Source organism: Schistocerca serialis, chromosome 1, assembly GCF_023864345.2.
Source record: "Schistocerca serialis cubense isolate TAMUIC-IGC-003099 chromosome 1, iqSchSeri2.2, whole genome shotgun sequence".
NCBI lineage: Eukaryota > Metazoa > Arthropoda > Insecta > Orthoptera > Acrididae > Schistocerca > Schistocerca serialis.
Window position 1 is genome coordinate 1132929412 of NC_064638.1, and position 25327 is coordinate 1132954738.

A 25327-nucleotide genomic window follows, 5' to 3' on the forward strand; every position below is an offset into this window, starting at 1 on the left:
CACAAGTTGAAAATGGCAGTTTTGAGTTTATATGTCACTGAAAAATATGGAAACAATTACAGTTTTACTTTTGTATATAATGTAACAGAATATACTGCCATTAAATACTTACTTGAAATTTATAAGAAGCTTATACTACTTTGCTGTTTCATATAATTCTTTACAAGTATTTTCTCAAATATTGCATTTTTGAGTTGTGTCACTGTTCATGCCAGGTTGTGATGTATTTAACTGATTAGATATTTATTTTCATATTATTATTTACATATTAGCATCATTCCATGAAGATAATTTCTTCAGAATCCAAATCAGATTTGCTGCCACTGAATGTGACGGGAATCTGCAGTTGAAGTTGAAGCTGATGATCCTGCTTCATCTATGTTTATTACTCTGCTGCTTCCTCAGAGCATTCAGTCCCTCCTCGTACAGCACATCACTTATTCGTCTGGTAGCCACCGCCCTTTCATAGGATGGAAGCTCTTTCAACTTAGTAACGAAATTTTCCCATATCTGTTGCCGAGTCCTGTAGTAGTTGCTGCTGCTATGCAACATTTCTGCTGCATTAAATATGGGGTTGCTTCTTCCAACCCCCCTCCTGATACGTTTTTGTGGAGGTGGTGTGCTGTCTTCTTCTTTCACTGCAAGTTCCTCTGTTTCAGCTGCTGCATGTTGAGGTACCTCTTGCAAAACCTGAAGTCAAATTTCCTTGTTTCAGATTTCAGCTACTGAAGACGAATGGCGTTCCAAAGAGAGTATGTTCCGCCAGGCACTCCACTTCCCTCATTGCGTGGGAGCAATTGATGGGAAGCATATTTTTCTACAGTGCCCTGTTGCTAGTGAGAACAAGTTTTATAACTATAAAGGATCATTTCGCATTGTGTTGCTTACTGTAGTTGACGCCAACTACAACTTTTTATATGCTGACGTTGGCTGCCAAGGGAGGATTTCTGATGGAGTTGTTTTCCAGAATGCCTAAGTGAACTAATTCACAAAAACAAACTGAACTTGCCGCCTCACGTGTGTTTACCTGGAGGGACAAAGCCACTACCATACATATTCACGGCAAATGATGCTTTTCCATTACAGGAAAATATCATGAAGCCGTATCCAAAAAGGCCCAAAAGAGAGAATCTATAACTATAGATTGTCATGGGAATGGGTGTGGAAAACACATTTGGTATTATGACCTCAGTGTTTCATGTCTTCCGCAAACCAATGCTATTACAACCACAGGAGGCACAAACCACCACAATGACAGCAGTATGTCTGCACAATTTTTTAAGAAGAAATTCGGACTCAAGAAATTATTACAGCCCACCAGGAAGCTTCAATTCTTTTTGTCCACAAACAGGTGAAGTCCTCCCAGTGGCATGGAGATGAGATGCTAATGCATCCTCTATTACTGCATTCCCAAATATACCATGGAGAACTTCTCAAACACTCAAGGAAATTCACAACGAATTTGCTAACTACTTCATGATCCCACAAGGAGCTGTTCCATGGCAATATAATTGCAGCTCAAATTGTTTTACACCAGAATAAAAATAATCATTTGCAAGCATAACCTTGTTTACCCCAGAGTTGTGTCCCACTCATTTTGTAGTATGTCAGTACCACTTCCAGATTTTTTACTGTCCTCTATTTTTCTTTTCTCTCGTCGATACTGAGACAAGAGAGATTTAATTTTTTTGTCCATATCACTGCCAAGCACCACAGGAACTTTTTGTAATGAATCATGCTTGATTTTAGTAATTCTGTAACCTCAGCCATGTACATTCCACAGGCACTCCTTTGCCTCAAAGAATAATAGCAACTGGAAAATTTTGTCTCGTGACCACTCCATTTTAAACAAAAATGAAGGAAAATAAAATAAACACCCCACCACTCACACAACAAACACCAAAACACTCTCTCCGAGCAAACAAACACTAGCGCTCCATAGTGCTACCGACGCAGTCATGGAACACTGATTTTGTGTTGCGAACATTGGTAGTCCATTATTAGCCACGATCAATGTTGTGAGCGCAGTGTAAACAGCCTTTTTAAATGTTTCATTTGGTATTTTCTATACTTGTGGCAAACTAAACATGTCAACTGATTCATTCGCATAACCGTTATCATCAACGGAACCCTCATCACTGGAGAAGACGACACATCTTTCTTCTTCAGTTTAATCAGGGGCAGCCTCAATGTTTGGATTTGTTCATTAACATATTCATGATATTGCATGTACAGTCTTCTGCTGGCGCCATCTGTTATCGCCTCAACTACTACGTATGCCTCCAGCCTTCTTCACTGTGCCAGGCACTGCTGCTTTCTGTTGGCTTGGGTTTGTCACTGTCTTTGAATCTTTCTCCATTTTATTTATAGTTCACAGTTTACTTTCTTACGTAATGTTTACTGTTGTCTGTCTTACTGAAGTTTATTGCAAGCAGACTCTGCTGGACACTCAATGGCTGTATCATAGTACAGGGTGTCCACAATGAGACTCCAACATTTGAACTCATAAAATCGGAGAGGAAACACAATTTATTGACGAACAAATACAGGGAAATCATACAGTAGCTCATCAAGTTTTCATACACAGGTGGACGGTTCAGTACACTTGAACATGGGCGCCACGGGTAGCACGAAGAATATCAAGTCTACAATCGATTTCGTGCCATGTGTTGCGGAGCATCTGTTCTGTGACAGAGTTTATGACAATTCTTATGCGCTGTTTCAAGTCTTGCAGGTCCTTTACTGGTGTAGCGTATACCCGGTCTTTCACATAACCCCACAAGAAAAAAATCGAGGGGAGTTATGTAGGGCGAACGTGGCGGCCAAGGAATTGGACTTCCATGGCCAATCCATCATTGCAGGAATGTGTCATTTAAAAATTTTCGGACATCAAGGCTCCAATAGGGTGGTGCACCATCCTGTTAAAACATCACATTTGGCTGCAGGTCTGTTATCTGTGGCACGGCAAATTGTTCCAACATGTCCAGGTAGATGGCTCCATCCACAGTCGGCTCCTGAAAGAAAAACTGCCCAATAATGCGATTTATCATCAAACCACACCACACATTAACTTTCGGACTGTCGCGCATGTGTTCCCTAGGTGCATGTGGATTTTCAGATCCCCAGATGTGCACATTGTGACGACTGACAGCCCCTGATAAGTGAAAGGTTGCCTCGTCAGTAAACATTATGATAAAAATGTCTCGTCCGCGACAATGCGATCTAACATGACACATGCAAATTCTTCTCGCTTTGGTCGATCATCAGGCTTGATTTCTTGCACAACCTGCACTTTATATGCGTACAAACGTAATCGCTGATGAAGCACTTTGTGCACTGTTGAACGTTTCATATGAAGTTCTCGTGCTGCCTGTCGCACTGACTTCTGTGGACTTTGTTCAAATGACTGTCGCACATGTTCCACATGATGTCCGCTGATCCCAGGCTTACCACCACCATGCCCTTTCGCAACACTCCCAGTAGCCAAAAACTGATCACACCACTTCTTTATAGTCTTGAACGACGGGGGCACTTTGTTGTAAACTCGACGAAAGTTTTTTTTGCACTTGGCTGGCCGATTTTGTCTCTGCATACCACCTACCACTTGTGCATGCCCCTTCATATCCTCCATTTATCTAAAACAACTGATTGCAGCTCCACTATGGCCACTTGGCATATCAAATTTGCACACCACAAACTTGTTGAGTTGCTCTGTCTGCCCCTTCAGGATTCACAGGTCCACCATCTGTAATGAGAAAGATATAGGATATTAAAATGTTGGAGTCTCACTGTGACACCCTGTAGTTTCTTGCTACTTAGTTAAGTTGTTTACTGTATTTGCTGAACGAAAACCAATAAAATGTGCAGTCACATGGTGTCAAGTGTAACACTAATGGCCATTGCCAAATTGGCAATCATCGATAATGTTAACCTTCCATGAAGGGCTTTAGCCTGACAGTGATTGTACCCAATGACAAGAAATCGGACTATAATTTCGTAATCACAAAGTTACTGAAACAAGCAGCAAATAAACAAGTTTTCAACTACCATTCTACTATTACAAAAGTATACTGTAATTATACACACATGCGATCGCCAGCCTAATTAGGCAATGCAGTGTCAAGTTTTATGATAAACCGGAAATAAACTTCACCTAAGGGAGGTGGTAAGTTCCTATGGCACCAAACTGCTCATGTCATCAATCCCTAAGCTTCCACACTACTTAATCTAATTTAAACTACCTTATGCTAAAGTCAACACATGCACACCCATGCCAGAGGGAGGACTCGAGCCTCCAACGGGGGAAGCCATGCGAACTGTGGCAAGGGGCCTGAGACTGCGTGGCTACCCCCTAACCCGCATGGCTTCACTTAAGGGAACTAACCTCACCTGATTCTGTAACTAATCGCTTCTAATACAGTTATTCTCCATGTTATACAGTAACTTGCCCTAGCAAATAATACAACAGCTAACCCTTACGCAGACTGCAGAATGGCCAACAAATGGAGCAATACATACCGTCTCGCAATAAGACTTGCTATTGGCAGAAACTACTATGCAGTACACTGAACAAATGCAGAAAGGACATGTGAACCTACTAACAAAGTCTTACTGGCAATAACATGTGCTACTATTACTTTTTAATAAACATCATGATTTTGAAACATTACCGATTACTATGGACTTTAGAAATTTGCACATGAAGTTACTCTATACAAATGGACAGTACAGCTATTATTTGTAAGAAAAGTGTTGGTGCAAAATAAATGATTTTACGGACTGCTACACTTGCTCAGAAAGAGCCTTCACTTTCATTTATCACATAACTTAAGTAGTTTATGGGGTTGCTTAAACTTGTATGGTTTGAAGAACCATCATCAATTGTAAATGGTAACACCAAAATTAAGAAAATGGCAAATACCTTTAGTAACAACTTTATGTATAATGAATGATGCAAAATTTAGTTCAACAGTTAACAAGTGAACTTAGCAAACTAGTCTCTCAAGTCAAACTGGCTTTGTAAATGACTGCACAACTTGGAAAAGCACTTCAAAACAACATATAAAAGGAACATAATATTACTAGTTTACAAACCTGTTCAAAGTGAAATAATACTGCTGTCTTTTGAAAACTTTTGCCTACAGTCAGCTATAAGTACTTTATATTTTTGTCATTAATTATTTTAACAGATTCTTATTTAATGAAAATATTTCTTTGTAAACACACTTGAGTGTGCTCCCTGCCGCCGTTGGATAAGCAGCTGCCAGCAGCAAGTCGTATACTCTTAACTCACTTATTTGTTAAACAGTTTAATTCTTAATTTCTTTTCGTGTTTTTGGGTACTTGCATTGTTTAATTCATAAAGTTCGGGCATATTATAGTATTTGAGAGTTGTAGCATCACGTTTTAGTACCTGAATAGTGCAGTTTCCTCAACTTGCGCCATAGGGTGGTGGGGTTTCGGGTTCTGCTGGATAAGTCAGGAGTCCAATACAGACAGCAGGCGGCTACATGGGTAGCAGGGGTTGTGTGGTGTGGACTGGGTGGTTTTTTAGGTTAGATGGCCTCGGGCAAGTACAGAAAGGGCAACAGCCTCAAAGGGTGCGGGGCAAAGTCACGATATGCGGGAACCAAGCATCAATCGGTATTGTAATTGTAAACTGTCAAAGCTGCATTGGTAAAGTACCAGGCCTTCAAGCGTTGATAGAAAGCATCGAAGCTGAAATCGTTATAGGTACGGAAAGCTGGCTGAAGCCAGAGATAAGTTCTGCCGAAATTTTTACAAAGGCACAGACGGTGTTTAGAAAGGACAGATTGCATGCAACCGGTGGTGGCGTGTTTGTCGCTGTTAGTAGTAGTTTATCCTGTAGTGAAGTAGAAGTGGATAGTTCCTGTGAATTATTATGGGTGGAGGTTACACTCAACAACTGAGCTAGGTTAATAATTGGCTCCTTTTACTGACCTCCCGACTCAGCAGCATTAGTGGCAGAACAACTGAGAGAAAATCTGGAACACCTTTCACATAAATTTTCTCAGCATGTTATAGTCTTAGGTGGAGATTTCAATTTACCAGATATAGACTGGGACACTCAGATGTTTAGGACGGGTGGTAGGGACAGAGCATCGAGTGACATTATACTGAGTGCACTATCCGAAAATTACCTCGAGCAATTAAACAGAGAACCGACTCGTGGTGATAACATCTTGGACCTACTGATAACAAACAGACCCGAACCTTTCAACTCTGTAAGTACAGAACAGGGAATCAGTGATCATAAGGCCGTTGCAGCATCCCTGAATATGGAAGTTAATAGGAATATAAAAAAAGGGAGGAAGGTTTATCTGTTTAGCAAGATTAATAGAAGGCAGATTTCAGGCTACCTAACAGATCAAAACAAAAATTTCTGTTCCGACATTGACAATGTTGAGTGTTTATGGAAAAAGTTCAAGGCAATCGTAAAACACGTTTTAGACAGGTACGTGCCGAGTAAAACTATAAGGGACGGGTAAGACCCACCGTGATTCAACAACAAAGTTGGGAAACTACTGTGAAAGCAAAGAGAGCTTCACTCCAAGTGTAAATGCAGCCAAAACCTCTCAGACGAACAGAAGCTAAACGATGTCAAAGTTAGTGTAAGGAGATATATCTAAAAACAAAGATGATGTGACTTACCAAACAAAAGTGCTGGCAGGTCGATAGACGCACAAACAAACACAAACATACACACAAAATTCAAGCTTTCGCAACCAACGGTTGCTTCATCAGGAAAGAGGGAAGGAGAGGGAAAGAGGGAAGGATGTGGGTTTTAGGGAGAGGGTAAGGAGTCGTTCCAATCCCGGGAGCGGAAAGACTTACCTTTGGGGGAAAAAAGGACAGGTATACACTAGCACACACACACTAGTGTAAGGAGAGCTATGCATGAAGCGTTCAGTGAATTCGGAAGTAAAATTCTATGTACCGACTTGACAGAAAATCCTAGGAAGTCATGGTCTTACATTAAATCAGTAAGTGGCTCGAAACAGCATATCCAGACACTCTGGGATGATGATGGAATTGAAACAGAGAATGACACATGTAAAGCTGAAATACTAAACACCTTTTTTCAAAGCTGTTTCACAGAGGAAGACCGCACTGCAGTTCCTTCTCTAAATCCTCGCACAAACGAAAAAATGGCTGACATCGAAATAAGTGTCCAAGGAATAGAAAAGCAACTGGAATCACTCAACAGAGGAAAGTCCACTGGACCTGAAGGGATACCAATTCTATTCTACACAGAGTACGCGAAAGAACTTGCCCCCCTTCTAACAGCCATGTACCGCAAGTCTCTAGAGGAACAGAAGGTTCCAGATGATTGGAAAAGAGCACCGGTAGTCCCAGTCTTCAAGAAGGGTTGTCGAGCAGATGCGCAAAACTATAGACCTATATCTCTGACATAGATCTGTTGTAGAATTTTGGAACAAGTTTTTTGCTCGAGTATCACGTCATTTTTGGAAACCCACAATCCACTCTGTAGGAATCAACATGGATTCCGGAAACAGTGATCGTGTGAGACCCAACTCGCTTTATTTGTTCATGAGACCCAAAAATTATTAGATACAGGCTCCCAGATAGATGCCATATTTCTTGACTTCCAGAAGGCGTTCGATACAGTTCCGCACTGTCGCCTGATAAACAAAGTAAGAGCCTACAGAATATGAGACCAGCTGTGTGGCTGGATTGAAGAGTTTTTAGCAAACAGAACACAGCATGTTGTTCTCAATGGAGAGACGTCTACAGATGTTAAAGTAACCTCTGGCGTGCCACAGGGGAGTGTTATGGGACCATTGCTTTTCACAATATATAAACGACCTAGTAGATAGTGTCGGAAGTTACATGCGGCTTTTCGGGGATGATGCTGTAGTATACAGAAGTTGCAGCATTAGAAAATTGCAGCAAAATGCAGGAAGATCTGCAGCAGATAGGCACTTGCTGCAGAGAGTGGCAACTGACCCTTAACATAGACAAATGTAATGTATTGCGAATACATTGAAAGAAGGATCCTTTATTGTATGGTTATACGATAGTGGAACAAACACTGGAAGCAGTTACTTCTGTAAAATATCTGGGAGTATGCGTGCAGAACCATATGAAGTGGAATGATCATATAAAATTAATTGTTGGTAAGGCGGGTGCCAGGTTGAGATTCATTGGCAGAGTCCTTAGAAAATTTAGTCCATCAACAAAGGAGGTCGCTTACAAAACACTCATTCGACCTATACTTGAGTATTGCTCATCAATGTGGGATACGTACCAGGTTGGGTTGACAGAGGAGATAGAGAAGATCCAAAGAAGAGCGCCGCGTTTCGTCACAGGGTTATTTGGTAAGCGTGATAGCGTTACGGAGATGTTTAGCAAACTCAAGTGGTAGACTCTGCAAGAGAGGTGCTCTGCATTGCGGTGTAGCTTGTTGTCCAGGTTTTGAGAGGGTGCGTTTCTGGATGAGGTATCGAATATATTGCTTCCCCCTACTTATACCTCCCGAGGACATCACGAATGTAAAATTAGAGAGATTCGAGCGTGCACGGGAGGCTTTCCGGCAGTCGTTCTTCCCGCGGACCATGCGCGACTGGGACAGGAAAGGGAGGTAATGACAGTGGCACATGAAGTGCCCTCTGCCACACACCGTTGGGTGGTTTGCGAAGTATAAATGTAGATGTAGAAAACTTAAAGATGGAAAATAATGTGCAATAAATCATTTCCTACTGTATAGAGAACTAATCAAAGTTCATACTCCACAAAATATAAAAACTGCAGAACGTTTTATTGCCAAAACAACCAGTTTCACCGAAACACAGGATACTCAGAATTAATTCACTTGGAAAGGACACTGTCTAGGAATGTGACTGGGTGCGCACATGTAATTTAGAGGTCCTACAAAAAGTTATTATTCAGTACATAATACCTGGACCATTGGATGTACATTTTTAGATAACAATTCTGCTGAAGGTGGTAGCATTTGTGGCAATTTACTTCGGCCATAAAATTTACAGTAAAGCAACCACGGTTCTTGATGTTAGCCACGCCCTTATATCGCTCTTCTCGGCATCGTAAATTCAAGCAAACAGTGCCAATAATGATACCATAGTCGAAATACCACTTTACATTTCAAGGCTAATTTACATGCTCACAAGCGCTTCTTGTCTCAATTAATGCCACGATATTGGACCAACGCTGCCGCTAACCACTCAGTAACACAGTCAGAACTCGACCATACGCTCTCCACAAAAGAATCAAGTGCCCTGTGTGCCAAGTCCGCCTTTTCCAGTCCCACCAAACTACTTCTGTAATGGCACAGCTTTACTACAGGTTTTACATTTAGCTTCCCTACTTATGGACCAGTAAAATATCGAGGGTTTTTACAAATTATTCCATTCATGGAGTATTACATATAAAACCACAGAGAAAGTTACAACATAATTTCTTAAAATGCAAAACAGTTAACATAATTATTACACATTTATACAACCAAAGATCTTGACTATGCAGATACACTAGGGTACAATATCAGCAGAGAACTTATACAAATTATACATTAACCCATTGATTATTGAAGTTACAAGGACATTCCCGTTTTTGGGAAAAGTCTTGGGACAGATGCATGTAATTGTGTGCATATGTCTTCAGCATCAGTCTTTTTGGAATTATGGAATGTTTAATGCTCATAATTTTCGAGGATTATGGCGAGCAAAGGTCTCCTCCATAAAAGTCAGCACGGGTTCTACAAATGGAGATCTTGTGAGGCTCAGCTCACTTTGTTCCTCCATGGGATCCATAGTGCTATAAACAGCAGAACTCAGGTTGGTGTCATGTTTCTTGGCTTTGGGAAGGGATTTGGCACCATCCTGCATTGTCATTTACTTAGGAAGAATGTGAGCTTACCAAGCATCAGACCAGGTTTGCAACTGGGTTTGGGACTTTCTTCCAGTTGGAACTCGGTACATTGCTCTCAATGGAACAAAATCAACAGAAGTGAAGGTGGTTTCCGGAGTGCCTCTAGGAAGTGTGATGGGGCTGTTGCTGTTTACAACATATATCGGTGATCTGGCAGAAAGCATTCAGTGTTCTTCAGGATGTTTTGCAAATGATGTGGTTGCCTATAAGAGAATAGCTACGCTGCAAGACATTACTGATTTGCAGCATGACTCACAGAGAACTGATGAATGTGCAGCCTCTGGCAGTTAACTGTGACCTTAAATAAATGTAACGTATTGAATATACACAGGAACACTGTTGTACAACTGTACTATTGGTGACAGATTACTGGAAGCAGTACCTACCATAAAGTGTCTTAAGAGTAACTGTATGGACCAACCTTACGTGGAATGATCACATAAAATGAATGGTGGGAAAAGCAGATGACAGACTGAAATTCATGAGGAATCTTAAAGTGATGCAATTCACTGACAAAGGGAGAAGCATGTAGAACTCGGGATGTAGAACTCGGGACCTACAGAAGAGCTTCTGTAAAGTTTGGAGGGTAGGAGACGAGGTACTGGCAAAAGTAGAGCTGTGAGGACGGGGCATGAGTCGTGCTTGGGTAGCTCAGTTGGCAGAACACTTACCTGCGAAAGGCAAAGGTCCCGAGTTCGAGTCTCGGTCTGGCACACAGTTTTAATCTGCCAGGAAGTTTCATCAGTGGCAGGCATTGCAGGGAAGGCAATGCCCATCACAAAGATGTTTACTATTGAAATTTCAAGTGAGCACACTCTGGGAAGAGTCTGACAAATGTTGCTTCATCCCACATACTACTCACGAAATGACAAAAACGAGAAAATTCAAGGGATTGAAGCTAATACCAGCAATCCAGCTTAATATCTGATACGTCCTGCATCACAGGGCCAGAATATTAAAATCATTTTTGGCTCATCACGGAGTGCTAGAGGCTTGCTTTGTCCCACATACTTCTCACGAAGTGACAAAAACGAGAAAGTTCGAGGGACTGAAGCTGATACCAGCAGTCATTCTTTCCACATGCTGTTCGCAAGGGGAACAGAGGGGGGGGGGGGGGGGGTTACCAGTAAGAAGTGCCAGAGGTACTCTCTGCCATATTCCATTATGTGGCTTGCACAGTATGATGCAGGCATAGACTGATAGACTGATGATACATCTGCTGTATCTAATAGGTCACTGCCTCTCTAACTTCCAACTCACAGTTCAGTTGACCTTACAAACTTTGAGAAATTTGTAACCCAGATAGTCACATCTTGTTCCACAATCTTCTGACATTAATTTTTATTACATGCACTAATGGTAAGAACACAACTTGTCATTACTGGCATTCATGAGCATTGCGTGCTATCACGTGACAACTGAATGAAATTTGTAGACGGAGAGTCTCTATTCAGAGACATGTGAAGGGTATGGGGAAAGACAGTGGTAACCCTCAAATTGAATTTTTGAAACCCAGTAGAGTAATAAAATTGTAACTCTGATCTCCAATAGTTGATGTGACAAGTTCATCTTACTGATGACTAATAGCAGCACAACACTGGTCTGTTTCTATGGGAATCCACACACACCAGTGGGAGATAATGGTAACCCACAAATTCAAAATGGAGGCAGTAACAGACTGGAGTAAAGGAAATTGATATTTCTCCAATTTTAAGTGAAATGTGTGGGGATTCTAGAGATTTTGACTGGTTTAATGTGACAATGATCCAGGCTTCTGTTTAAACAAGGAATCCAGGCTTCCATTTAAACAAGGAGATGGAAGAATCTAGTAGTATTAATTGTAGTAAAAGTGAGGTAAGTTTTGTTTTCCACATCATGTTGTTATTTCCTGGCTACCCATTATCTTTGTGTGGCCTAGTTAGGCTGCATTTTTTTATTTCTATATTGAGCTGAAGATCTCTATAAGACGATACAATCAAGTCACTACACTTTTTAATGCAACTACATCATACTGTGTAAATCATGCAATGTTTACAAAAAAGTACACTTGTATTTATGGGTTACTATTTTATTTCACTGATGAGGTTATCATTTTATTGACTTAACAGAACATTTTTACAATTACAGTTTCTATAGAATAATTTCTTTACCAGTATAGAGAGACCCACAACAGAACTGATCCTGGAAATTAAGACACCATAATGGTAACATTAAGAAACAGAAAAAAACAAAACAAATTACACCAGGAGAAACTTGCAAAGAACAGTGGATGTTAACACACTACAAAAAAAGGTACTGTGAGCCAGGTGAGAAATTTAGTCAGTGTTTCCTGTAAATGTCCTAAAAAGTATTTTGAACGGACTGGGGAGAGGCTTATAAGAAGCATAAATAAGTCTTTTGGAACACTGGGAGTTTCAATAGACAAAATGCATTACTGTTTGGTTCCATGCAGCTAGGAACAATAAAATTAATATATGAAGAGAATGAGATTAGCAGATGTAACAAGACTGTGTGATACAGCATTATACAACACAGCAGAAGCACTGATGTGTATAAAGATGCATTTTTCAGTGTCCATGGTTTCCAACACAACAGTGGTACACTAGAAAATATATAATCAAAGATGCGAGCATGGGCTACTATTCCACCAGAAGAGAGAAGCAAACAAGCACAGACCACATGCCTGCTCAGAGGGAAACATAATCATTTAAGAAACATACAGAAGGTGTTCCGAAATACAAAAGTCACTACAATAGAAAAGATAATGGCAATAAATTGTGTGTGTTGATAGAATATTTCATACAAAGTTGCTATAGTCACTATAAAGGTGAATACTGTCCTGACATCAAAGCAAAGCCTGTGTCTTTCAATAAGTATCAGTGCAATTTTTTAAGATTTTAGTATTTCTTTCAAACTGTCAAAAATTAAATACTTCCCAACAAACTGAGAGCTGTGAAAACAAACAATAAAAATGAAGAGAAGTAAATATAGAGAAGGAATTACATCTCAGAAAAGCCCAGGCAGGGCAAGATAATGTAAAATACAAACAGAGCAGGGAGTTTTTGATGAAGATATCATTGTAATAACTTTTAATCTAGAACAGGCTCTCCTCACTAAAAGTCTCCACAGGGCCAATGCAGGCAAAATTATGGACATAACTTTCGCATTCATCTCTGTAATTTGTCACCAGGTTGGCTTTTGTTTGGGACATAACAGTAGCATCGAGGTGGCAGCTGCTTGCTGAAGTATTTTGAAGATTACAATATATAAGGCAATATATAGATTGCAATTTCAGACAACTGCTCCAGGCAATTAAAATCTGGCACATTGTGTATGTTTGGATGCTGCTTACTGCGAAAGGAAGACTTTTTGCTGATAAGCACCATTTCCCATTTTCTGGACATTCCACATTATCAAGTTATAGAGACTTTAGTGTTGAAGAGAAGTATGTTCACTGAAAAGCGCAGTTTGCATGTGCCCCTGAAGAATATGTGGACATCCACAAGTAGCATGGCCAAATGAGACAATTTTGTGTCCGTGTTATGTCATCAGAAGTTTTTTACACTCCAGTGACATGAAATCTGTGTTTAGTCAGAAGAATATCTCAGAAGAAGGGCATAAGGTATTAATGCAAGATGCAGCATGGCTCATCCTCACTGTGCATGAGCCAAGCATCTTGTTAGTATCATATTCATTTCATGGAAAAGATTGGCAGGAGTTCAACTTCAACAAACAATGTTGTCCTCTAACTTTACAGGGTGTCAGTTTTCCAAAGAAGTATTCCGGGTCACACCAAACTGTGAGCCAAAGAAGAAACAAGACCTCAATTCTACATTGAAATGGATAGCTTCTAATTATCACAACTTCCACAGAGCCATAAAAACTAAGAAAACCTCTACAACAAAGGATGAGCACGAGGTGGCATCTGCAGATATGATGTGAACTTTCAGCAATGTGTTAATTGCAGGAACACAATTCTATGCACAAAATATGTTCACCACTGCTACGGAAATATAAACATTTGTACACCATTAATTCAAATTTCATATTTCTTTATATTAATTTTGAATGGTTCACCCTTTGAACAGTGAATACCAGTTGCATTAACCCTTTGACTGCTATGTGCAACACAGCGGTCACACCTCATGTGCTGCATTGCCGCACCGCTCGTCGTGCGCTAGATCCTGAATACCTTCTGGCGCGCATGCCACGCGCAGTGCTTTCGACAGGTTTGCTGTTTTTTCAGTTTTCTATTTTGTTCTGGTCTTTGGACTTGCTTTGGAAGAATCGGAGGTATTTATTTACAATATTTACACTTCATTTTCATGTCACATGCATTTTTATTATAATGTATATACAAATGAAGACATTAGGGACATACTTCTACATTCTCTCAAAACAAGGTTTAACAGTTTTTTATTGCTGAAATCGTTTGTGATAAATTTTGAAGCATGGATAAGCACAGAGTTACATTGCATTCCTTACAGCACAACTTAGTTTTCTTCCTAACTCCATTTCGAGCACAGACGATTGTCTTGTACTTTTCCCACTGATCTCGTAAATGTGTCGACACGTTTAGTCTTGTTGGGTACTCGACATTTAGCACCACGTACCGTCTTGTGATTGACATAAAAAGTTGCAAAACTTTTTCTAATTACACTGAGATAAAACTTTTCGTATTCATTTTCGTCCCATATTTCCAGTACAGTAGAGTCTCGATTATCTGACCTAAACTGGCCGCGGCAATGTCGGATAAGTGGGAAGGTCGGCTAACATGGAAAATAATACAAAAAAACACAAAAATTAAACTAAAGTAGGCCAAATGAGTTAAACATTTAATACAATACAAATCAAATTAGACTGAATAGATATTTACTGGATGAAGTAGTTAGTAATTGTCTTTTGTTTGCCTGCTGTTTGCCATTTTTTTGCCACTAAATCACGTAGTCTCTTAAGAAGTAAAACCTCAGTAGACGATGTTTCCTCCAGTTGCTCTACATATTTTAAGGGGGGTAGGACATCAAATGGGCCAACTTGGAGCAGGAGAGACACCACAGGACATTTTAATTTCCACTGTCTATTCTTTTACAAACAAATTCATAAAACTTTGTCAGCATGACCAGGAAGGATTCAGAATTCACACTCTTAGCAGTGGAACTTCGAAAATAATAACAAAATAATTTTTTTACATGTGAAATTTCATCATTTTTTCACTTATTAATGGTAGCACTTTTCTTCATAAGTAAGAGAGATCCTTCGATGAACCATACTTAAAGGTGCACGAAACTCTAGAATTTTCCAAATCTATTAAAAACTGTGGTAAAAATTGAGGTAAATAACTATAAAATTTGTGTTTTTTCTAATCATGAAGTTTAAAATATAACAGCTCATCCGTTTTTTCATAAATTAAATAAATTCTAGAGTTTCATACACCTGTAAGTATGGTATGTATGCTGTGCAAAATTCATCGAAGAATCTCTCTAACTTACGAAGAAAAGTGTACCTATAGCAACAAGTGCAACCATTAGTAAGTGAAAAAAATGATGAATTTTCACATGCAAAAAAAATTTACTTTGTTATGTTTTCGAACTTCCACTGCAATGAGCGTGAATCCTGAATCCTTCCTGGTGATGCTGACAAAGTTTTATGAATTTTGTAAAAGTATAGACACTGGAAATTAAAATGTCCTGTGATGCCTCTCCTGCTCCAAGTCGACCCGTTTGACGTCCTACCCCCCTTACAGAAGTTTCTAAGGCCTTGTGTCCTTCGTTGTGAGAAATCTTGGGCGCACATTCCTCCACTACATCCGCTTCTTCATCATCCTCTTTTTCGTTTACCATGTTGACTATTTCTTCATCTGTCACTTCAAATTCTTCATCTTGGACAATCCATTCATTTATGTCATCTTCTGTGGCATCAGCACATCCCAGAACTTTTCGTAACAATGAAAGCAGGGTAGTATTTTCTGGTTCGGTTTGCTGCTGCAGATTTTCATCATCTGGAGAATTTTTCTTGCTTTTCCTGTAGCAAAATTTTCCAGGATTTTGCAATTGTATTTGCTCCAACACTCTACCAAGATTGGGCCACGTCATAAGCTACGTCTTTCAAATTAATACAGTGCAACTTGCTCTAGCATATCTTCTCCCTTTTCCATAGCATTAATTAAAGTGAAAAGCAAGTTTCTATGGTAGTTTCTCTTCAGTGTCTCTAAGGTCCCTTGGTCCATAGGCTGACATAAGGATGTAACATTTGGAGGCAAAAACATGGCCTTTATATCTTGATCTTGAAGTTCATCTTCATTAGGATGACAAGTGGAATTGTCTAGAAGCAACAGTGCTTTGCGGGGCAAGTTGTTGGCTTTCAAAAACTTTTCAGTTTGTGGCATGAACTCATTAAAAAACCATTCTTTAAAAATGTCTGAACTCATCCAAGCAGTTTTTTGGTTGTAATATTTCACTGGGAAAGCATTTTTAGGCACATTTTTAAATGCTCTCAGTTTTTTTTGTTTTTTTTACCTATCATAGACAGTTTTATTTTCAAATTTGCTGTGGCGTTACTGCATGCAAGAATTGTCACTCTTTCTTTGTTACGTTTGTAGCCTGGCACTGCCTTTTCAGCCTTTGACGCTAATGTTTTTTTCCGGTAACATTTTGAAATTGCGACCAGTCTCGTCGCAGTTAAAAATTTGATCACCTGTAAGTTTGCCTTGTCCAATATCTTGTGAAGTTTATTCCTAAACAATTGAACAGCTTCAAAATTTGCTGAAAGCTTTTCACCACAGACATTAACTTGCCAAATTCTGTATCTTTTCTTCCATCTAGCTGTGAAATCGGGTTCACCTTCGTTTAGTTCATTACGAAACTTTAAGGCTTTTTCCTGCAAAATAGGTCCCGACATGGGTACACCTTTATCTCAATGTTGAGTAAACCATAGGAACAAAGCTTCACATACTTTTTCATAATCACATTTTTTCATGGTTTTCCGATCTTCCAAAACAGCCGAGGCTGTTTGCTGAGAACACCACTTCTCAATTTCATTGCGGCTCCTTTTCCAGTCTCCAACTGTTGTTTTCACGACAGTAAAGATCTTGCACCACTTTTAATAAAGTTTCACCATTGTCTATTCTTTTTTCTTCTATTGAAACGAGCACCTTTTTCCGTTTTGAAGCCATCACCATTAATTTTTACAATAAACAAAGTGCAACACGGCCACTCCACTACATATCTAAGTTAGCAGTGAGGAGTAGCAGACGGCTACAATGAACTGAGTATCAACAAACAACATGTTAGTCACTGACCTTTCGGCTGGCTCACGGCCGGTGCGGTGAAAGGGTCAGATAATGCAGAAGGTCGGATAACCGAAGATCAGATAATCGAGACTCTACTGTACAAGCAAAAGACATTGAACCTTGCCAGGTCCAAAATATGGAGAAACAATTTCCTGTACCACTTAGATAATTTCCGTGTACTTTCCACTGTTTTTATTAGCATGTTGCTTCGGTTGACTAGTCTCATTGATTTATTGTAATCTTTTACCACACTTGGTTTCAATTTCAGATCACCACTCTTCCAATCTCTTTTTGAAGTCAGATGCATTTCAGCTTTATGGTACGTTAATAGCATCCAGACTTCCTTCTTGTCCTGCCACTTCAGAGTGATTAGCTTTCCTGATTCTGAGGATCAGAAAGTTATTTCTCCTTTGTTCAGTTTTTCCTCCATTACTGGCACTTCCTTCCCCATTTGCCTAACTGTACCATATGCATTTGCCACTCTATCATACAACCATATCTGGGCTGGTATACCAATTGTCGACAAACAGCATATGTCCATTCTCTAAGTAAGGTTGGAGTAAAGTGGCTAGTTTTCCAGACACTCCCATACCATGATTATCAACGTCTGTATGTGTGAGCCAACATAAACAGTAAAATCCAGTATATAATTTGTCTCGCAACTGCAAATTACAAAAATTTTAATTCCAAACCTACTTCTCTTTGCTGGAATATATTGCTTTACTTTCAGACAGCCTTTGAACGGCATCCAGAGATTCATCTATACAGAGTTTCTCATAAGGATAGAAAGTTTCCTTGAACATTTTCTGAAAATGTTCTACAACAGGCCGAATTTTCGATAAGTAATCCCCATTTAGGGGCAAAGTGTTGTCATGGAAATGCAGTAAATTCAACAGCAAAAAACATTGGTCGCTGGAGATTATTTTGGAAAAAAATTGTGTTTCCAGCAAAGGATCTGTCAACCAATAGTCACTCACTTGCAACTTTTCACTCTAGCCATCAGAAAGGAAAATGCTATAAAAACATGCATTTCTGGCACATTTTTGTCACTCCACTTATGTATTCTAACATTTGTCTTTGGTTCACAATAGGCCGATCGATACGTATAATATTTATTTGTTTTCTGGCTAGTCATTTCAACAATGTCTGTCTTTACAAAAAGTCTAAAGGAACAGAGGCAGCTCTCATTTTCACTTATGTGAGCTTTCATTCCTGATGAGGATTCGTAGAACTGACAGTCCTTGACTGCAGCACCTTAGACCGATCGTGTTGCAGTTAGAGCAAACGATAAGGTGTGATGAGAGTCTGCCAGTAGCACTGCAAACAAACAGGCGTCTTATTCAAGCACATCTAAACAACAGGCGACTCAATGTCTCAGAACTTCTACAGCAGTTGGCAGCACCCTGGGCATGGCAGCAGTGAAATGCTGTGGCAGTCAGCAGCATCCAGGGCATGGCACTCTTGGACTGCTGTAGCAGTCAGCCACAATCAAAGGGTTAATAATAAAATGTCGATATCTTTTGTATGAAATATTTATTTTAACTTTTCAAACTGAATATCTCCATTCATAGCCAATACTTCCCTAAACCCCTCATGTTATAGTTTAGGTGAACTATCTTTTGAAAAATACATGCAGTGTGATTCATTTTTACTTATCTTATTGTACAGCTACATCTGGTTTTGCTCTGAAGCAGAGTTACCATAGATGCTTCAGACACACAACAGTTTCAGCATATTCAGTGAAATTTGATTCCTCGTGCCAGTTTCTAGCAATGAACAATATTAAAAACGAATGGCTACAATAATATTTTAACTACTTCTTGAAAAATAGACCCGATAAACTTTTACCAAAACTTATATATTAAGCTATACGTAAATATCCAGAAATGCAAATGTGGACAAGTAAACACTGTGCAACTCACCACTGTTCAAATATGTTTCTCTATTTTAAAATTTGTTGCCACTGTTAAAGGAAGGTCACTGCCTGCATGGTCTGGCAATTCTACACTACGCTGCACATTTCTAAGGTCATCTACAAGTTTTTTTATTGTTTCATCACTGCAATTGTATGTGAGATCTATAATATTTTTACATATGTCTCTTGCCTCTTGAGACAGGGATGAACAAGGGCTTGATTTTTCAGGACTGGTGTGCTTTTTGTTCCTTTCATCACTGCTGCTGGTATTCTGTACACCATTTCTTACAGAATTAATTGGTGCAGTACACCTGCTGCTTGAGTCACATCCATATGCCTTATCAGTCTGGATCTCTAATGAATCTTCACCAAAAATTCTCTTTCTTGTCCTATACACATGGTTATAAATAGTTTTGTCTGTGGGGTAAAATGCAGTGTTTACACGGTCTGGTCTAGCTGGCCCACTGAAGTTTGTCTCAACAAACTTTTCAAGAAGCAATTTTATTTCTCTTACTGATGTTGTTCCATTTTTGACATGGTTCCGTATTTCCAAAGCTAGCCGAGGATGCAGATCTCCGCTTGTTTTCATATGTGCTGCACTGTGTGTGTGGTGCTCTGGTGGTGAAGCAACCACATACAAGCGAAGAAAGCTTTCTGGTTTATTGGGTAACTCCAAATGCTTCTTCAAGCTATCAATAACCTTTAAAACAATAATTATCACTTAATTAGGAACATTAAGTACTTTGAGTTTGCAAAGTAATGTGTACACAACAAATAATGAACATTTTTAACTACACTCACCATTTTTTTTGTCTTGCGATCATTCTGTGACAGGACTAAATAGCCAGGATAAACTCTGACACATTTTACTAAAAATGTGGCAGGACAGTCACTTTTCTTGGTATCCATAAACAACTTTCGCTTTTTATTTGGGATGATATGGTCAACCTGGATGCGTAAAACATACAGTAAAATTTAATAAAGAAGCTTTCAACAGATATACTTTCTGTGGGGATTAAATCTGTGATTCCAACACTCTGAGATACCCAGGTCCTCCAATGTATGAAATCTTGCAGCTATGACAGCATTTAACAAAGGATGACTGATAATTGAAGTAAGATGTGAAAATGATGTAAATCCCAAAGCTGCAATCATTTCAATAAAACAAAAATAGTTCCAGAATACCATAATTAATTAACATGGCCACAATAGGATAAACATTCTGCCATACTGACTATACTGTACTTAGTACAGGAAGGAACTTGTGGCACTATTGAACAATTGAAATTATAGCACATAGCAGGATTTTTTTCTAGGCTAAAACGATTTTTCCAAGCACCTTATAAATGAAACATGGGTTAAAATAAAATGTACACAGAAGCAATACTGAATGAAAATTCAAAGTTCCTGTTAATATTTACATTCCAATTTGAAGTAGTGTTTCCAAAAATTTGAATTAATTAAAACACCCAAGAAAAATAACTGTCTCAATAAATGATGAAGAAAAGCCAATTTTTTGAGTAAACACCTCAGAATTAAAGCCACTAAACTGTAACAGAACCCAGACAAAACTTACAGCTTAGCAAATAATGTTTTTGCTACCCACCACTGTGGATGAACTAAACATAGAGCATAATCTAATACAACAAAACCATAGCAGATTCAGATGAAATGCCAGTCTACTGACCAAAGGACTGATTACAGCAGAAAACACCCATTAGTGCAAAACATACAACAATCTTTCACTAAAAACCCACCTCATTATTCTCAGCCTCTTCAAATATAACAGAAACTAGCAAGAACTGCTGACTGGACCTAATGAAGTATTATTTGTAAAACCCAAAACCATTGTTTGGATTGGTATACACCTACAGAATTCACACCAATCGTGTTCTGTTTCCGGCTGCACAGTAATGATATAACAGTATGTGTAAGTCACTATGTGGTAATAGCTTGTTCTTTACCAACCAACTTGTATTTTATTTATTTATACTTTTAGTTCTGTAGAAAAGAACAGTCCAAACGTGAATGAGCAACAAAGGTTAGTAATAAAAAATAACAAAAAAATTACACCATTCATTTTCATAAAAGTTGGTGGTTACATGGTAGCATAAATAACACTGTAATGAAAAATTGCTTAAATGTTTCTAGAAAACCCTGAAAATTGAAGTGTACTTAGAGGAAAAGTCTCCATTTAGGCTTAAAAGTGTGAACAAAACTTCTACAGTCTTTTGGGTCTTATGATTTCTTACTTAAAAGGCATACAGAAAAATGCTGCACACTCTTCTGCACAAATGCCCAAGGAGTGTGATCTAATTTCATACCCGATTTCCCACTAGGATTAGCTGAGTGAAGGCTGCAAGTTCTTTGGAACAAGCTCAAATTGTTCAAAACAAATGCCACAGAGAGGCCTATGGGTCATTCCACATTAAATCACCCAATAATTTTAGGATTTCTAACCCTTGTAACACTATTATCAATATTACCTGTAATGGACTTATCTTATTTGTCTATTTTTACTTAATGTGACTTCTGTATAACCATGCTCTTTGATGTGACTTCTATGTAATTGTACTTAATCTATGGATGTAATTTCAAAAGTTATACAGGGTGGTCAATCTGAAGTTTCGGATGAGATTATCTCAAAAACTATACATCGGGTAAAAACAGTGGGTAAGACATGTTTGTAAGCTCAAATGGGGACATAAATGATACTACATGTGACCCCCAGTTCCCGCCCCCTTGGATGGGGTGGGGGCAACTTTTAAATCTTAAATGGAAACACCCATTTTTTATTGCAGATTCGGATTCTCCATAAAAAAAGTAATCAAGTTTTGTGTGAAACATTTTTTTAAACCATTGACAGATGGCACTGAATCGAGAAAAAAGAACTCAGATTTATTCAGAATGATCCGAGAAGGATGCATCAAATCAATACAAAACATGCACCAATTCTTTCATTACACAAAATGTATCCCACCCGCCACAGTTTTTGATGGAGGGAAGCAGAATGGTAGTAAAATTTCATTAGGGAACTCTTCACCATTGCATTACTCACCCAACTGTCGTGCTACGGTGGCCAAACTTTGAAATATGGCTCAGTATAAAGGTCGGTGCAATGCGATCAGATGTCACTTCACTTTCAGATTGTGAACCGTAAATATCAACTGAAGAAAGTAAATTACTCGTTAGTGAAACATGGCTCACTATCCTCCTACAGAGATTGTTGATATGATGTTAATTTTAGGTGAATGCCATAACAATTACACTGCAGCTGCGCAATTGTACGTGGATCGTTTCCCAAACAGATGACATCCAAGCGAAAACATTATTCAAAATTGCACTCAACGAGCTCGAAATGGATACATGCACCATCCACCACATCATCGCGAATACAATGAAAATGACGTTCGTACCCCTACCGTTCTCGCCTGTGTTCAACTGGATCCTGAAATTAGTAGTCGTACGATTCAGAGACAAACTGGAATACCGAAATAAACTGTTTTGAGGATTTTGAAGGCACACAATTATCATGCGTATCATATCACACTGTGACAATGATTTTTTTGGATACGTTATGTTCACTGATACAGCTTGATTCAAAAACAATGGTGAATTAAATCGTTAATGACTGTCATTATTGGCTCCTGTCAATCTTCACTGACACACCCACATCAACAATCAACACCAATAGTCGTTAATGGTCTGGTGTGGAATTTTAAACAGTTGCTTGATAGGACCGTATTTTCTTGACCGAAATGTTACTGGGGAATCTTATTTACAACTTCTCCGTGATGATTTGTTGGAGCTAATGGCAGATGTCGATTTAGAAACTAGGCAATGAATGTGGTTCCAACAGAATGGAGCAGCTCCCCATTATGCTAAAAATGTGTGGAATGTTTTAAATTTACGGTACTCTGGTCGGTGGATAGGATGCAGCAGACCAATTCAGTGGCCTCCACACTCACCAGACCTAACATCTCCTGATTTTTTCTTGTGGGGTTATTTAAAAAATATTGTTTATGAAAGACAGCCCACAACACAAAACGATATGGTGCAACACATTTGAAGAGCATGTGCAGCCATACCAAGGGATGTGCTGCTCAACACTGTTGATAACTTTCGCAGACGATTGACTTCATGCATTGAAGCATATGGGGATAATTTTGAACAATTTCTTCAGGCTAATTTCATTAATTAAGCACTCCAAATTGTGAGAGGCAAGGGGACTCACACTAATGAAGCACCCCCACATGTGAGAGGCAAGGGGACTCACACTAATGAAGAACCCCATAGGAACGTCATTCTACTAGGTCCACGTCATCGTTCCTCAGTAACGCTAAAAGTAGGATACAGTACATTCTGTACAAAACTAGCTTAATTTGGTGTAGCGAAAGAATTGGTGCACATGTTTTATCGATATGATGCGTCTTTCTCTGATAATTCTAAATAAATCAGAGTTCTTCCCAAATTTTGCTTTTTTCTCGATTCAGTGCCATCTGTCAATGGTTTAAAAAAATGTTTCACACTAAACTTGATTACTTTTTTATGAAGAATCCAAATCTGCAATAAAAAATGGGTGTTTCCATTTAAGATTTAAAAGTTGCCCCCGCCCCACCCAATGGGGCGGGAGCTGGGGGTCACATGTAGTATCATTTATGTCCCCCTTTGAGCTTACGAACTTGTCTTACCCACTGTTTTTACCCGATGTATAGTTTTCGAGATAATCTCATTCGAAACTTCAGATGGACCACCCTGTATATTAGAACTTTACTTGTAATACTGGCTCTTGCATAGGGCATGCAGGTTTGTAATCATAGAAGCCCCTCTGCAACAAAACTGGCTTGGTAGAAATAGAAAATGTGGATCTGGCGATCGAACTGCAAAGCTCCTCGGTGGCTTGAGTTAGTCGGTGGCTAGCAACCAAAGAGTTCATGTCTTGTGAACTAATGAGGCAAGAAGAACTACAAGATTACATAACATAGCCTCCAGCCTCATAAGTGGACGGAATTTGACTTATTATTCATGGCATACTCTTGTTAGCTTCATACTACAAAAATCTGATGCTACGAATATAATTTTCAAAGTTTGTTACATAGCTAGAGCCATGGATACTTTTGCTGCCTTTTTTTGAATACCACAGGAGATCAAAACTGCCACCACCTTCATCTCAATTTATCAGCACAGTACTGTATAAATGCATGGACCAGTTATGCTGTTTCTTTTTCAGTAATAAGGTTTTGTTCTGTAAACTTTTTGTTTAGCCACTATTTTATGCTTGGTTGTTTACCTAGACAGCATGCTATTCCAAGTGCTACGATTTTTCTAAGTATCCTTTAATATTGAGCTGAAAAGTCATTTTAATAAACTTTCGCTACAGTTAATAAACTTTGTGCAGTAGTAAATTTCATACTCATTCAGCGTACCAAGTTTACAACTACCCTTCATATTTTTTATAGGCCTACAAGGATAAAGCTTTTAAAAACAGTACAATTGACAAGAAAATATTTTAAGTATTCAGCTTAAAGATCGTTCTTACTGAAATCTCAGTACACTATTACAGTTACTTGAAAAAACTGCAATGATTCATAACAGTTACTAGCTAGTAGACTGAGCAGCGTCAGTATAAGGATTACTGTGCAGGTCTGGAAGTAACAGTGTTTATAATTCCATGTGTACTGTATATAGTTAAAAGTGTTTCCCTTGCTGTGTTGTAACTGAAACATTCAGTCTTGATCTGAGTCAACTGATAGATTGGATTCTGAGAGCCCACACTAACTGTTGAGCAAGATTTAAGTTTCATATCACAACTACAGCATTAATCAAAGGAACTTGCCACAGCTCTAACATTTGCATGCTATAATAAGCAGTTCGCTACAATAATTCAGACTATACTAGATCCAGGTACCACATGTTTCATTTAAACACGTTTCGCAAATGATGGCTTGTCCTGTGCACCTAAGTCATGCCTTCTCCGACAGCCAATGAGCGTCCAGCAGTGTTCTGAGTGATCTGCTGTGAATGCCATAGCTAATGTGAGCATTAAATGCGCTCATAGCAAGTTGTTTAGTGAATTTCTGTTTCATTTGCTGTGAGATCTCATCACTGATGGTGGTGGTAAGTGATAAATTCTGCATAAGCAAGCAACAGGCTTAACCTTCAGTATATATGCTTTCTCGAAGCAGAAAGCAGGT

At 39.0% G+C, this 25327-nt stretch overlaps 1 protein-coding gene across 5 annotated transcripts in view; it reads right to left on the bottom strand.

Moving 5' to 3' along the window:
* Nucleotides 1-270: 270 nt before the first annotated feature.
* The window catches only part of LOC126417169 (calcium-responsive transcription factor-like), a 33103-nt gene continuing 8046 nt past the window's right edge, over nt 271-25327 (bottom strand). For 3 of the 5 annotated variants that reach the window (XM_050085094.1, XM_050085085.1, XM_050085070.1), the window contains 2 exons: nt 19935-20081; nt 18737-19833 (listed from right to left, as the gene is read on the bottom strand). In XM_050085094.1, the coding sequence (XP_049941051.1) occupies nt 19147-19833; nt 19935-20042 (795 nt within the window). In that variant the 5' untranslated portion in view covers nt 20043-20081 and the 3' untranslated portion in view covers nt 18737-19146. Of the gene's footprint in view, nt 3746-18736; nt 19834-19934; nt 20082-25327 lie in introns of those variants that run through there. The other 2 variants (XM_050085101.1, XM_050085078.1) reach the window with 2 other exon arrangements.